We start from the raw sequence: 15734 nt of genomic DNA, 5'->3' as shown, positions 1-15734 counted from the left end.
GTCGCGATAAAGCGAGCCAATAATATCGGGCATAAAGCTCACTCACCGTCACTCACTCATTCAAACTTTGTGCACAGTGGACCAGAAGACCGGTGGAGGCGGCCAAAACTCTAGACGCGTTTTGAGCTCCAGAGTCGCTAAACAGGACTCGAATCGAACGTGTGACCCCACCAATCGATTCCTCGTTCGGAGAGCAATCCATTGGTGGGGTCACACGCTCGGTTCGAGTCCCATTCAGCGACTCTGGAGCTCAAAACGCGTCTGGTGTTTTGTCCGCCTCCACCGGTGTTCTGGCCCACTGTGCATAGGGCCCCTCCGGAAACAAGACGAGCGTTGTCATGAGACTTGCTCGCCGCCAGTGAGACGTGCAGCCGTACGCGCTGCGCATTGCCGGGGCGGTTTCGGCCGATTGCTCTGTCTTCGTCGCACCCACGGGGCGTTCCGTGAGGGTGCGAGAGAGACAGAGCGCCCCGAGGGACGCGCCGAGCGACGCAGAGGGACGTCATCGCGGAGGACACAAATCCCGTCGGATTAGGTTTCCCGTTCCACTGCTGACGCGGCGCGGCGCGGCATGGCGAGTACGCGTGGCCGTGCCGTGCCGTGCCTTGCCGTGCCGTGCCGTGCCGTGCCGTGCCACGCCAGCCTCGGCCCAGGAGGGAGTTCGGCCGGAAAATTGTGTCGCGATCAAGAGGAGCGCTGCGTCCGGCCGAACGGCGCCCAACGGCACCGCCGGCAATCCGGGACATCCACGCGGACGTCGCCACGCCGCGGGGCAGCGCCGGCGGTCCGCCTGGGTCCGCCAATCGCTGGGGCTCATCCTGTGCTCGTCCGCGAGAAAAAATACAGCACAATATGTAGCACAATGGAGTAAAATCAAGTCGTTTTGGGGAGTCGTTTGAGAGTGAGTTCGGGGCGACACGTGCCTTCGCCTTGTTCCTGCGTCGAAGAGACAGAGAGAATGCGGTGTTGATATTTGCTTGCAAAGCGACGGCAGTCCATCTCTGTTCTGGGATGGCCTACTTCCGGTCGCGGGGCGAGTGGAGAGGGAGGGAGAGAGGGGGGGGGGGCACACGAGCTTAGTGACGCAAAGAGGCTTTCGGGCTTGGGTCTCCGCAGTCTAACTTCCTGGCAACATCGACCGCGGGACGCGAAATCAGAAATGGCGAACTGGGAGGGGCATCGGCTTAGCGCTGAATGGAGGCTGGGACAAGTGAGCAACGCCTCAAGGGCGGCGCGGCGCTCCGTCTCTCTCGCACTCACGGGGCGTGCCGTGCAGGTGCGAGAGAGACGGAGCGACCACTTTCGGAATCAGTCTGCAGCGGGCCGTAAATGCCCGGCCATAACTGCCGCCTGATTCCGAGGGCCCGTTTCGTCGCTCTGTCTCTCTCGCACTCATGGAGCGTCCCGCGAGGGTGCGAGAGAGACAGAGCGGCGAAACGATCCTTCCAAATCGGACGGCTGGCAGCGTTGGGAAGTGGCCCCTCTTAACACGGCAGGGTATTCCGGAATGGGGGCTTTTGATTGGCCGCGGCCTTGGGGCTCGCTGCGGGCGTAGCGCGGTGTTACGGTGGTGTAGTCGCTGCAGTGAGGAGCGGTCACTATTTAGTGACGGTCACCTCACCCGATGAGAGTGAGCAATCGTCCAATCCACCGGCGATCCAAAAGCCAGTTTCATTGAAAAAAAGATTAAAAAGTGTCTCTAGAAGTGTACCACCCATGCACTTTTTTACGGCAAGGGGTGCGCGGAGCGACAGGTGCAATGGCAACTCGAACGAACATCACCGCGGCACGCTACGCGGCCGCGCAGGCCCTCCGCAGTGTGGCCGCCGTTCCCCCGCAAGTGGCGCGGTAAAAACAATTTACACTCCATGTAAAGCGAAAGGGACGCGCGGAATGCTGGGAACGCCCTTTGAGGGCTGAAAAACGTGCAGAAGCCCTGCGCCCTGCCGGCCTGCGCCCTGCCGGCCTGCGCCCTGTCAGCCCTGCCGGCTGGGAGGCCGAAGCAGCGGCAGCAGCGGCACAAGAAGGGACCGACAACCCTTCCACCTCGCGAGCCTCACCTAACCTGCCGACGTTGCCGCCGACGTTTCGTTCGACCGCCTCCACCGGTCTTCTGGCCCGCTGTGCGTACCGACAGTTCCTCTGGTCACTAGTTAACGCGGCACGGCGACACGCCGTTCCCTGCACACACGTCATGTTGGCAGGGCTGAGTTAGCCGGCCCACCCTTTCCCTACCCGCTTCCCCGCACTTTTCGCTCTTTGCTGCTATTTGCGCGGGGAGTGTTTGTTTTTGACGGTACATTCACGACGGAGCGAGACAGAGTGGGGGAAGAAAGGGTAAATGAAATGACGGCAAGGTGCGGGGAACTCGGTTTTAGTTTTTGTTTTACGGCCCGGGGCCGTCCGTGTTGCCGTCCTTGTCGCTCTCACAGGGCTGGTCGGGCTTTCCAGACGCCACCCGTGCTTGTCGCACTCGCAGGGCCGGCCACCCTTTCGAGACGCAACCCCGCCGTCTTCGACGTCTTCGACGTCTTCGACGCCTTCGCCGCCCGGCACTTCCCGCGCCGAGCCTCAAGCCTCAGGGGTCAAGGGAACCGCGGGAACCCAGGGAGCGAGGCCGGCTGATTCAAGGTGAAGCTGCGCAGCCCGACCGGCTGGGCTCCACTTCGGCTCCACTCATTGCAATTCATTGGCTCGTCCGGCCCGCTGAAGCCCAAGCCACCTGGAATGGAGAGAGAGAGGACCTTGTGGGTCCTCGTGCCTGCGTCGGGCTGCGTCAAGGCCACCCGGAACACCATCACTTTTGTGAGTGCAAACCCTCCACCCTCCTATTTTTCAAAATTTAGTCGTATTTGTAAAAAAAAAAATTGGATTTCTTATCCCTAAAACGTGTTTGTGCCCATTAGTAAATGGTCAATATTTTACCCACCAAATGCAGCAGTCTACTCCAAAATAGTTTTGCAGTGTGCTTTCTTCACTACAGAAGGATTTTTTTAGAAATAATCGTCAGCGTGCCTCGACTTTCACCGCAACGTTCTAAACGTTTCGATTTTCTTCTTCCGATTTTAGTTTTTGAAAGGGAGCGCGTTACTTGATCTTCGAGTTGTTTGACTCACCGATCGCGCGCCGCGACCGAGTGCTCCGAGTTCGAGTTTTGTTTCAGCCCTCAGCCTTCAACGTGACGGTTTACTCAAAGCGCGTTGTCCTATGGTTCATTCATACGTACACGCACACACAGACACACATACACACACACGCACACACGCCGCAAAATCGAAATGGCGCTGCCCACGTCACGGCCGCTTCGCCGCTTCGGCCGCTTCGGCGCGTCATGTCGCGATATAATGTCAGGTCGAAATACGAGCCGCGCCACCCATAGCCCTGCCACGCCACCCCGCCATGCCGCCCCGTGCTGCCGAAGCCCTTCCAGCACGGCAAAAAAAAAGAATAATGGAATTACCTGGAGGCAGGTGTGTGGTCGCTGCGGGTGGAACCAGGATGAGGCAATGGGACACTACAAGCGTCGTCGCTGGCCTTGCCGTTATTGAAAAATGAAGCGTCGGGAAAAAAAATCTCCATGCACATTACACGGAATGGGCGCGATCCGTGTCCACCACACTGCCTCCGTTTACAGGCGTTGAAACTTTGGCCCCCGCGGTGACCGACTCGGGCGTTTGGCCTCAGTTTTACCAGTGCGGTGGATTCGCAGAATCGCGGACCTGGATCGCGAGATCTTACACAAACACACACGCCAAGTGCGGAACGTCCCTTCAGCAAAAGAAGCTTACAGTGACGTCATCCCAGCAGACTGATTCCGAGAGGCGTTTTGACTCTCTCGCACTAACAGGGCATCCCGTCTCGGCGAGAGAGAGAGAGAGAGAGAGAGAGAGAGAGAGAGAGAGAGAGAGAGAGAGAGAGAGAGAGAGAGAGACAGGGCGACGAAAACGACTCCCAGTGTGCCGCCGCACCCTCCAGTTCCAGCGACCGCCAAAGGCAAGCCAGGGGCAAGCCAGAGGCACCCAGGATGGTGCGGGCCGGGTTGGCTCAGCGGGGACCGCTCCGGCGGACTGTCTCTCTCGCACCCACACGGGACGCCCCATGAGTGCGAGGGAGGCACTCGACTCTCTAGTCTGCAGGCGGCCGATGGGGGCGGGACACCTTGCGTCCTGGCGTGCTAGCAGCGCCATGCGGGCTGTGTGCTGGGCTGCAGGGCTTGTCCCCCCCCCCTCTCTCTCTCTCGTTCATTTAAGAAAAAATTTACTCATCTCCCTGCTTTAAATTGTTGTTAAAATACCCCCAATGAGGAAACAGTTTTAAAACTAGAAAATGAAACAAACTTCCCCTGTCTCTCTCTCTCTCTCTCGCACACACGCACCTCTTCGGCACGTTCCATGAGTGCGAGAGAGACAGCGAGCGACGAAAGCAACAGTTCCGCGGGCCGCGTGCTGTCAGAAGGGCTCTTCCCGAATTAAGAATGCATACGGCTGCCGGATGGTGAGGCAGGGGGGGGGGGGCTGCCCCCACGCTTGGCTAGGCGGCCTTTCATAAGCGCACTCGCAGTGTAAAAACGAAAAAGTCATTTTTACCGACCTTAACACACCCGTCTTGGTGAGTTTGAGAGTTTAACCCGACTTTCCCGAGTGCATGAAGATGCCGCTGCGGGAGACGGACAGCACGGCGCTCTATTGGCGATCCAACTTATTATTTCTGACCCGCATTCCACTTTTCCTCCTTGTCTCACAGCCTTATTTTCCCTGCCGGTCTCTCCCTCTCCCTCTTAAGGGCAGCGCAGCAGAAATGATGATTTTCGTGAATTTTTTTCACTCTTTATTTTATCAGATCTCTGAAGAGATATCTCCATAGCGGATCCTCGGCCGTCGAGTCTCTCCTCGCCGGCGGCAGCTAGAAGTGGGGGAGGAGAGAGAGAGAGAGGGGGGGGGAACTGGTCAGTAAATGGAAATAAACAGTAGCCATCTCGCCATTGATTGCGGGTCGAGGCGCGGCTCGCTTCAAAATGCCTTTGTTGATTCATACCGAGTTTGCTTCATTATACTCACAGGGCATTTATGTCCCTCTAACAAGCTGCAAAAAGAGAAGGGGGCAGTGCAAACAGTTTGGCGAGCATTACGAGAGTTTGAGCCGGAGCGCCGAGCCGACAATAAGCCGAGGGTGAGGTGAGGAATGGTGAGGGAATAGAATAACTTTCCAGTGGAGGTCACCCCCCCCCCCCCCCCCCCATTGTCGCGGGCGGTCACTCTAACGTGTTGATGTTGAATGATTAAATCAAAACACCACCGCGATTCAAACTCTCTTCCCCGTCCGTGCCCAAATGCACGCGCCACTAGAAAAGCAGAGCGGAGAGCACGTGCCACTCATAGCGCGCGGCTTCTGTGTGACGGAGATAGACAGATGCCATAGACTGATTCCGCAGTACGGCGTCTCTCTCTCTCTCTCTCTCTCTCTCTCTCTCTCTCTCTCTCTCTCTCTCTCCCACACACACACACACACGAAAGCACGCACATACAAATACACACTGCGCGGGACGCCCGTGAGTGCGACAGTGACGGGGCGGCGAAAGCACTGTACGGAATCATCCTGCAGTCCGCGGGGATGGAGAGAGAGAGAGAGGGGGGGGGGATAGTGGACAGGGGATGCGGACGAGGGTCCGCGCCACAAGGACGGCATTTGATGAGAGCGCCAAATTTGTTTCCACACCGACGGGGCGGGAGAGTGGGGAGGGTAGAGGCACGTGACGGGAAGGGTGGGGGTGCAGCCGTGGGTGGGGGGAGGCGCGTGGCAAAAATTGCCCCCATCTCGTCAGGGTGGCTCCGCTTATCCACTTACTCCCCCTCCCCCCCTTGCTCTCCGTCATGGCCGCCGTCACGGCCGCGAGGTCCAGCGCGGGCAGTACCAGAAAGAGAGAGCCAGAGTCAAATAGTAAAACGTCAAGTATTTTACAAGTTATTCCCCGTTCTGTTGCTTATTTTTATTTTATTTTTCGGTGGGTTTGTCGCACTGTGCTGCCAACGCTGCCAAAGCCAGACCCGAAGACTAAGACTCCGGGACTCGGAAGGCAACCCATCCATCACGCAGTGCCAAACAGCGAACAAGTTGATGGATGCGCACCTACAGTGTGCGACGCGACGCGACGCGCCTCGCGGAGAGGATAGAGTCACGCCACTATTAATATTTCAAACCGCGCGCACTATGGATCACTGCTCTCCGGTATTTTGTTGTTGATGTTTTTTTTTTTTTTTTTTTTTTTTTGAGGGGCTGCAGGTGTTTTTGCGGCTGGGACACGGAAGTAGAAGGGAAGACACAAGACAGAAACACTGTTACAAAAAGAAACTTGAAAAATTCCGGTGAACTTGATCAACAAAAAAATAGCCTATTAATCTTTGGAAAGTTAAAAAAAAAAGCAAATTCCAGCATCACTATTTTAGTTTGAAGAAGGCCTGTTAAATACAAATTTCAAAACGAAGCCGGAAATCGTCAAAAGATCTTCGGGAGTCACTTCTCTGGATTTTCCAGTTGTTTTTTAACGGCGATAAACGCCTGTGAAGTGCCGGGTAGGCAACACGCCGCGCACGTGTGCCAGGCTTTGCCTGCCGCCCAGGCGCTCTCCGCTTGCCCCGCTCCGCCTTCACTTCCGCTCTCGTCCGTACGACCGTATTGCCAATTTTCTCCATACTTGGCCGATCCGGCCATACTTCTAGTGTGGGCGTGTCGCTGTGCAGATACGGTCGAATCTGCCAAACGTCGGGAAAATTGGCAATAGGCCGGATGGAAGAGGACTGGAGAGGCGGGCGGACTCGCGTTGCCTACACTCGGCAAAGGGAGCCAAGTGGCAAAAGAAGAAAGTGAGCCGGGGAAAAGGGGGGGGGGAGTGACTGCCGCTGGATCCCGAGGAACCGTTCCGTCCTTCTGTCTCTCTCGCACTCATGGATCGCTCAAGGGAGCGAGGGAGACGGGCGGGGCGCCTTGTGTCGGCGTGATATGTTTCCATTAGCGAGACAGCGAGCGCCTGTCGTCGGAACGTGTGTTGCCTGCCAACCTGCTAATGCCTCATTAATTTGAGTGAGGTGAGATTTACTGGCGCCAGCGGCGGCGCCAATTTAACGTGGATCACTACACTCGACGGACGGCATGGCCTGGCGGTCTTTCCGGTCGGAGAGCACGGAGAACGCACCGCGAAACGCGGACCGACGGGTGAAGAAAGTGACGGCGTAGCTACACTGAAAAACCAAACGTGGTCTAGACCGCACCAACTGGTGTGGTCAAATGGATGCCATTTTGACCGCATCAGTTGGTGTGGTCTAGACCACACCAACTGATGCGGTCAAAATGGCATCCATTTGACCACACCAATGATGCGGTCTAGACCACGTTTGGTTTTTCAGTGTAGCGGCCGAGGGGCGGGGCTGAGGTTTAGAGTGTCGTGTCAACGCGCTGCAAGTTGCTGCTTTTCGAGTGTCGCTCAAGGAGTTTCGACGCTTGGAAACCCCTCTGCGTCCGTTCGTGCGTCACCGCCTGTCGGTGCCAGACACGAGCAGACGATGAACACTTTTCCTCGTCGTGCGATGCACGCCGGCCTCTCTCTCTCTCTCTCTCTCTCTCTCTCTCTCTCTCTCTGCGTCGCAGCCCGTCCCGCCTCGGGCCTCTTTGCGCTGACTCGCTGCTTCGCCGCTCCGCCAAGTTGGAGCTTTGTCTTGATGACGCCGCACCATATTTGAAAGGCTGCGGTTGAAACGGATGTGGCCGAGGTTCAGCTTCAGCTCCGCCCCGGGCGGTGCCGGGCGGTGCCCCCGTTTCCAACGCCGAGGCGCCTCACAGCGCATTGTGCCGGGGAGGTTGCGCGAGAAAACTGCAAAACTGAGCCCAAACGACGCGGTTACGAATAAGGATGCCACACGCAAGGATCGTCCCAAAGACTTTCGCAGCGCCCGTGCGTCGTGGGCAGGGCAGGGCGGTGAGCAGAGCTTTCTTTTCCCTCCAAAAATAAAGCGTAGCGAAACAAAGCTTTTTGCCGCCATGACCCTTTAGCTCCGGGAGAACAGAGCGCAGGCCGGAAGGTTAAAAGCCTGGAACGGAAGAGGGGAGGGGAGGGGAGGGGAGGGGAGGTAGGCGGAGGCGGCGACGGAAACGAGGAGAAAGGGGTGGGGAGGGCAATTTTCCATACCCGGTTTCTCGGGTACATCGGATCTCAATCCTGAGTCGCTGCATGGCGGGGGCTGCACGCACGCCTCACCGCGCCAAGATACACACCGCCAGCTTGTCGCTGGGGAGCGCGGCCCCGGGGCGGGGCGGGGCGGGGCGGGGCGGGGGCGGGGGCCGCCCGGGGGCATGCTGGGGTCGGCGTGGAACCGCTTATAGGGGGTATCTGGCGAGACGTCGGCTGGGATGATGAAGCTTGGATGGAGGCTTCAACACACATACACACTTAAACCCCTGGTCCAATTCTGTAAACGACACTCCGCAGAGTTGGTTTCAAACACAGAAAATTTGCAACTAGGCTTCCGTCGCACTGTCGCCGTCGTGGGGCGTCCCGTAGGCGTCCCGTAGGGGTGCGAGAGGGACAGAGCGACGCCAGGGGAGTCGGCAGAGCCAAGGCAGAGTCGCCGAGTGCGACAGGCGTGCCTCGGGGCGACCGGGGAGACCGGGGCGGCGGCAGGTGACTGGTGATTACGGATAGTGACCCTCTCTTCCACCTCCACGATCCCCGCCGTCCCCGGCGTCCCTGCGGACCGCGACCCGGCGCGCCCCCTCCCCCTCCTGCTCCACTTGTTACAGCACGGCGGCACGACCGCCGACCGCCGCCACCCGAGCAGCACCAGACCGTCAAGACCGTCTCCACGGCCAAGCGCTCGTTAACGCATCACACACACACACACACACACACACACACACACACACACACACACACACACACACACACACACACAGCCGAGACCATCCCGGACTGCGCGACAGAGACAGAGGGAATCACTGTTACAGCCTGCAGCACCGTCAGCAGTGTCCATTGGCGCGGCGGCAGGTGTTGAAGGCCAAGGCCGCTCCCCCAGCCGTCAAATGTGATGTCCAAGCTTAAGAGGCTTCGCACGCAAAAATTAGGATACCCCCTCCCACGTTTTGAATTTTTGGGGGAGTTATCCGAGAAGAAAAACAGTTATTTGCGGCAATAGCATTCAATAGCAATGGACCGAGGCGAGCGCCCTTAATGGTAATGGTAATGGCCGAGCAGGCAACTCGTGTCGCAACGGTGTGCTCGCGTTGCCTACCCAGCAGGGGCTCTCCTCTCCCTCTCTCTCTGTCGCCCGCAAAGCACAGTTCGTTTCGTTCCGTCGCCGGGAGCCGGCTTGGCCTTGCTCCGCGCCACCCTTTAATTTAACGGTGTGATACGCACTGCGTTCAACTCGGGATTTAATTAAAGGCGCGTCGTGCAGACGTTGCGTTGTCAGATTGCAAGTACCACAAAAAAATCTTTTTTTTTTTTTAATATTAAAAGCGGAAGAGAAAGAAGAAAAAGTGGAAACGGAATGACAACGAAGAAAGAAAAAGAAAGAAACGCAATCAATGAAGCAGATCAAGACACCAAACAAGGGGATTGAATTTTCCGCTTTGCCGGTCCTTTGCCAGTCTTGGCCGTGTCGGCAGTCCTGAGGGACGCAGCTGACACGGCAGCAGCAGCGGCACCACTACCACCACCACTACCGCCGACATCACCACCGCTACCACCACCACTACACGACCACTACCACTACCACTACCGCTACCACCACCACTACACGACCACTACCACTACCGCTACCACCACCACCACCACCACCACCGCCTCCAGCAGCGGACCGCGGGGCAGGTGTCGCTTTACGCATCCCGGAGCGCGGCGAGGCCGTCCCGGCAGAGGCCATCCAGGCCGCGGCAGAGCCGAGGCAGCAGCCTGGCACGGCACGGCACGGCACGGCAGCAGCCTCGGCCCATTACCGCTCGGTTAATTAGGCCCCGCCCTGCCGCCCAATTTGCCCCACCGGCCTCGGCCCCGAGATCCGATTACGGCAGAGGTGCAGCTACAGGCGTAACTCGACTTTTTTTACGGAAAATTTGTCTAGTTTCTCTAGTCATCGCGCTGACTTGGAGGTTTTCTCCGTCAGTCTTCATAAATTTTGTCTTGTAAGCGGGTGGTGTTACCTCTGTTGGTATTGCCTCGAATACACGCCGTCACCGTGACTTGGGCTGGCGCCGCGCCCGGTCTGAAAGACACCGCGGCCCTGCCGAGTCGTTCGACACAACAGGTGGCAGAAAGGGCAGAAAGTGGCGGGAAAAGACTGAGCAGTGTGTTGGTTGTTGCAGGTCGGCCATGGTGCCATGGTGCCGTGATGCCGGGCCGCCGACGCCACCGCCTCCGCTTCGACCTCAACAACTTCAGCCCCGGCCCAACAGGGCTGGCGGGCAGCCCCGGCCTCGCAGGCAGCCCCACCTAGGCCGTCTGGCCGCACGCCCGGGCGCGCTCACGGCGTCGACGGCCTGGCCCAAGGCCTGGCCCAAGGCCTGGCCAGCGCCGATACCACGCCTCGGCGACCTCGCTATCGCGCCATCCCCATGCACCCGCCGCGATTAAGGAGAACGGCAAAAAATAAAAATAAGACGGGGGGCGGGATCGAACCAGGCTCCGCGCGCTGGGAGGGATGAGCTCCCTGACTCTAGGCATCCCGCTGACCGCCATCACCGTGCTGGGCCTGCTGCTCAACCTCTACATCATCCTGGTCGTCATCTTGTCCAAGCAGGTGAGGGATGCCAACAGTAACCGGGCGCACGCACAGTGAGCTAGAAGGCCGGTGGAGGCGGACAAAATTCTAGACGGGTTTGAGCTCCAGAGTCGCTAAATGGGACGCGAACCGAACGTGTGACCCCACCAATGGATCGCTCTCCGAACGAGGAATCCATTGATGGGGTCACACGCTCGGTTCGAGTCCTGTGAAGCGACTCTGGAGCGCAAAACGCGTCTAGAGTTTTGTCCGCCTCCACCTGTCTTCTGGCCCACTGCGCCACGGTCGAAAAGTGTCATATTATCTTTCTGAAGCGTAGGACGGCCTCGCGCTTTATTCGCTGAAACATTCGGCAGAACGACTTTGGGTGCCTCCCCATTTCCCTGCCGCACCAGGGCAGCCCTCTGTGACCTCGCCTGTGACGCTGCCAGTGGAATCCGGGAGCCCAGCGGAATTCTTCGGCCCAAACGCGGCGAACGCGGCCCGGCCGTCCGATTCCGCGTCGCGCCGGGGAATGTGACATCGCTGTCGCTCCTCAAAGCTCGTCAAAGAGTCGCTTTGTGCCGCTGTCATTTTGCTTAATTGCTGAAAGTGGGCGAGGCGGCGCGAGTTATCGTCACCGGGAAAAAAAAATATATAATGAAAACCGATATCGAATTAATAATCACCCGCGTTTTGTATGAATGACTTCCCGACACACACACGCGCGCGCGCGCGCGCTGCTGCAACTGCAAGGGCGGATCCAGGGACGGGTTCAGGGGGGGGCGACGTCGCGAAAGTTGCCTACCTACAGGGGTAATGTGCGACTTTTTGCCTACCTTTCAGGCGGCTTCGCCGCCTTCAGGGGGGGGCGACGCCCCCATCGCCCCCCCCTTGGATCCGCGCCTGTGCAACTGACATTACAAACGTGAAATTAAAACGACTATCAACGACTAGACATCCCACGGCGCACCGCCAGAGGTCCGGAGCGGTGAGAGTTCGCGTCCTGTTTCATTATTTCAGCCGTGTTTCGAGTACGTCCGGTAGGCGGAAACGAATGAGAGAGAGAAAGAGACAGAGAGAGTGAGAGAGAGAGAGAGAGAGAGAGAGAGAGGGGGGGGAACTTGGACCCTCCACCAAGTTTGACCCCCCGGTGGGGCCCAGCGCAGCGCATGGGGGCGTATTTTCGAGAGAGCGCCCTGCGCGTCGCGCGGTCGCGCGCGGCCACTCTGATGCACCGTTAGCGCAGTTTCAAACTGCCGCCCCTCTGGGTCTACCACACTGGACCACAAGGGCGTAAATCTAATTAAATGCGGCTCGCTACGGCACGACCGGTGCAGCGCAGAGGGCGAGAGAGAGAGAGAGAGAGAGAGAGAGAGAGAGAGAGAGAGAGAGAGAGAGAGTCGGCAGTCCTGGGCCCGGTGAGCGCCTCTCTTTGAGGGCCGCGCCAATTTCCGGCCAAACATTTTATTTTCAAAGCAGTGCAGCAAAAACAAACGGAGCGCTTTCGTTTGCCTCCGTTTGGCGCCGATAAGAGTCTTTGGCATAATTTCCGATTCCAATGAGTTGCGAGATCCCCGCTCGTCTTCACTCCCAATTAATTGTTTCTCTGAGCTCACTGCTCCGCCGCTTGTCCCCGTCCCCCGCCGAAACTTGCTCAAAGGTTACATGAGGGAGGCAGGCTCCCCTGAAAACACAATAATTGAAATTAAAAGGCAGGGGGGCGGACCGGGACAGGGACCGCCTGGCGTAGCATGGCGTGGCCTGGTGCTCCCGCTCCACCTCGGCGAGTATGGACCCCCGGATTACAAAGAAAGTTTCCGCCGCTGTGAGCAAAGGAAATTAAACATTCTGCACGTGGTTGCCCTCGCAGTGGCCTGGCTCGCAGTGGCGTGGCGGTCCCTCGGCCTGCCCAGCCGCGGGGTTGGCCAGCAGTGTGGTAGTGAGTGAGTCTGGAGTCCCACCTCCCATTTTTTCCCCACATGCTGTTGTTTTTTTTCACTCTGAACCTCAACCAAACTACTGGAAATGGACAGATGACTCCCAAAACCACACGACGACGACGACAGGGGCCATGCCCTATTTTCGTTGTTGCGACGGCGGTATCTCCGCGTTCCGAGCCTTCAGAGAGCCAGGTCTCCGATATGCAGCGCGCCGCCGCGACTCAAGAATTCGGACGGAATTCTCCTCACGCCCCGCCCCGCCCCACCCCGCCACCCCCGAGTACACGGCGACGGCAAGAAGGCGCTACGCGGCGCTCCAGTCCCCGGAGTAGCGGTAGCCGTGCGCGTGCCACGCCCTGCCGTGCCACGCCCTGCCGTGCCACGCCCTGCCCTGCCCCTTTTTTGTCGCAGCCTGGCCACGCTCGTCGCTTTGCTCGTCGCTTGGCGCTCAAAGTAATTTTTCGCCCGTCGTCCTTCACCTCAAATAGGTTTAGCATGTTATTGCCTCGAACGTGGCGCGTGGTGGCGCGGCGGCGATAGATTCCTAAGCAGGGGAAGGTGTCCCGGACGAGGGGCCGCTCCGGACCGACCCGGACAGCCCCGGACAGCCCGGACACCGGAATTGAAAATAGCTGGGCTGCAGACTGCCTCCGAGAGTCGTTTTCGTCGCTTTGTCTCGCTCGCACCTGTGGGGCGCCCCATGAGTGCGACAGAGACAGAGCGACGAAAACGACTCTCGGCCTGCTGGGTGACACTCCACGACGTCCAGCCTCCTCGATTTGAGCCAATAAGAAGGCGACGGCCGCATGGAAACGGGTCCCGGCAGCGCCCGGCGAAAACCAGAACCGGCGGCCCCGGGACTCGAACCCGCCCCGCCCGTCCCGCTCGCTGAGACTCTGCCGGATCGGCCACGGGGGAAATGACTCACCGACGCTTTGCTCCGCGCGGCTCCGCGATGCTGCAGGTGCACACCGCCAACAACCTGCTGCTGCTCCACCTGGGCGTGGTGGACGTGTGCGTGGGGCTGGTGCTGGGGGTGCTGCTCGTGTGTGGGGGCGGCGGGGGCGGCGCGGTGGTGGGGCCCGTCAAGGCCTTCCCGCTGGACCTGGCCGGCCTGCCCCGCGCCGCCCCCTGCTCCATGCCCGGCTTCCTGCTGTCCGTGCTGCACCCGCTGGCCCTCTGGACGCTGTGCGGACTTCACACCGACCGCTACTTCGCCATCTCCACGCCGCTGCACTACGGCGCCAAGGTAGGGAAGGCACCAGCACTGCTGAGTTGAGCTTTCCTTATGGCTCGGCTGAAAACAGCCCCAAATCTTCGTGACCCCCTCTCCTCTTTCAAGATGGATTTTGGCAGTCTTTCTGACAAGGGGCCGTTGCCTGCAGGTGAGCACGCGCAAGGTGCTGTGGGGGCTGGCGGCCTCGTGGCTGGGCTCCCTGGTGCTGGCCGTGCTGGCGCTGCTGCCGTCGTGCGGGCCGCCGCCGTCCTTGCTGACGCTGTCCTCGGAGGGCGGCAGGCCGGCCGAGGCCGAGTCCTGGAGCGGCCCCAGGCCCGTGTCCTGGCCGCCGTCATGGCCGTCCTGGCCGCCGTGGGGGCCGGTGCTGCAGGCCGGCATCTACACCACCGCCACCCTGCTGCTGCCCGCCACCATCGTGCTCGTGTGCAACCTCAAGGTACCTTGGCCTCCCTGTGGGAACACCGCACAGTCGCCAGAAGACCAGAGGAGGCGGTCAAAATCCCGGACGCGTTTTGCCAGAGTCGCTTAATGGGACTCGAACCGAACGTGTGACCCCACCAATGGATTGCTCTCCGAACGAGGAATCCATTGGTGGGGTTACACGTTCGGTTCGAGTCCCATTTAGCGACTCTGGAGCTCAGAACGCGTCCGGGATTCTGGCCCACTGCGCTCCGATTTGCTAACTTTGGCGGTCGTCGCGCAGGTGCTTATGATCGCGCGGCACCACCGGCACCGCATCGCGTCCGCCATCTTCGAGGTGACGCTGTCGGCGCAGGTCACCATCACGCACCAGCGCAACCCCTTCGCGCCGGGCTACAACCCGGAGCAGGGCGAGCAGGGCCCGCCGGGCATCAGCCCCGGGGCGGCGGCGGCGGTGGCGGCGGCAGCGGCGGCCAAGTTCCGGAGCCGCTCCGCCCTGTGCCCGGTGCTGCAGGTAAAGGTTCAAGGGTTAAGTTTGCCCCCTCCCCTGAAGGAAGTGCTCTCTTGACCTGGGGAAGCGCTCTTAGCGTGGAGAAATGCTCTTGGCTTGACAGACATCGCAACCACACTCAACCCCAGGCACAAAAAAGAAACATGACCCTAAAAGGTTTTGAACCGCTGCCCTGACGTTCCTGGTTGTCGCCACAGCTGCTGGGGTCGCTGGTGCTGCTGTACTTCCCGTACTACGGCCTCATCCTCTGGGACGCGCTGGCCGCCAGCCACGCCGTCAAGGCGCCGCACCCGCACATCACCACGCTGGCCATCTGCCTCATCACCTGCAGCCCGCCCGTCAACGGGCTGCTGTACGGCGTCAAGAACAAGGTGAGCTGTCTCTCTCGCACCCCTAGAAGCCCTGGGTGACGCGCCGTGAGCGCGAGAGAGACAAGCATTGCCTGCAATCAGCCTCAGTTTTTCTGGAAGGGCTCTGAAAACTTTTCCCGACGTGATGCGTTTTTCGTTTCTGTTTGTAAATGCATACCGCCTTTGGCCTCCAGGTTCTCCGCAAGACGATCCAGAACTACTGGCGGAAGCAGATGTCCAAGAGCGAGGTGAACCAGGAGATCCAGGCGCGCACGCCGTCGACGTGCGGGTCGCGGCGGCCGTCGCTCACTCCGGGCGTGGCGGGGGCGAGCGGCGTGGCGGGGGCGATGTCCGGCGGGCTGGCGGGCCTCAACGGCAACCACGGCCTCGGCCACGGCTCCTCCACGCTGCAGCGCCGCCTGTCCGAGATCGTCCTGGAGCCGCTCCGGTCGTCGGTGAGCGTGGGCTCGGCCTCGCCCCGCGGCTCCAAGTTCCAGCGCCTCGCCGCCGACCTCAAGGGCCTCCAGGCGC

The 15734-nt window shown here is 59.6% G+C and overlaps 1 protein-coding gene across 1 annotated transcript in view; it reads left to right on the top strand.

Moving 5' to 3' along the window:
• The window catches only part of LOC117644745 (beta-3 adrenergic receptor-like), a gene marked incomplete at its 3' end in the record, with an annotated part of 49437 nt that extends 33926 nt beyond the window's left edge, over positions 1-15511 (top strand). Inside the window, exons 2-8 of the mRNA XM_034384358.1 lie at positions 10348-10781; positions 13650-13934; positions 14071-14124; positions 14245-14358; positions 14626-14856; positions 15051-15224; positions 15398-15511. Coding sequence (XP_034240249.1) covers positions 10683-10781; positions 13650-13934; positions 14071-14124; positions 14245-14358; positions 14626-14856; positions 15051-15224; positions 15398-15511 — 1071 coding nt within the window. The remainder of the gene's footprint in view (positions 1-10347; positions 10782-13649; positions 13935-14070; positions 14125-14244; positions 14359-14625; positions 14857-15050; positions 15225-15397) is intronic.
• Between the last annotated feature and the right edge of the window lie 223 nt (positions 15512-15734).

The sequence above is a fragment of the Thrips palmi genome, unplaced genomic scaffold, assembly GCF_012932325.1.
Source record: "Thrips palmi isolate BJ-2018 unplaced genomic scaffold, TpBJ-2018v1 HiC_scaffold_18, whole genome shotgun sequence".
Classification (NCBI taxonomy): domain Eukaryota; kingdom Metazoa; phylum Arthropoda; class Insecta; order Thysanoptera; family Thripidae; genus Thrips; species Thrips palmi.
This window is presented reverse-complemented; position numbering and strand designations above follow the sequence as displayed.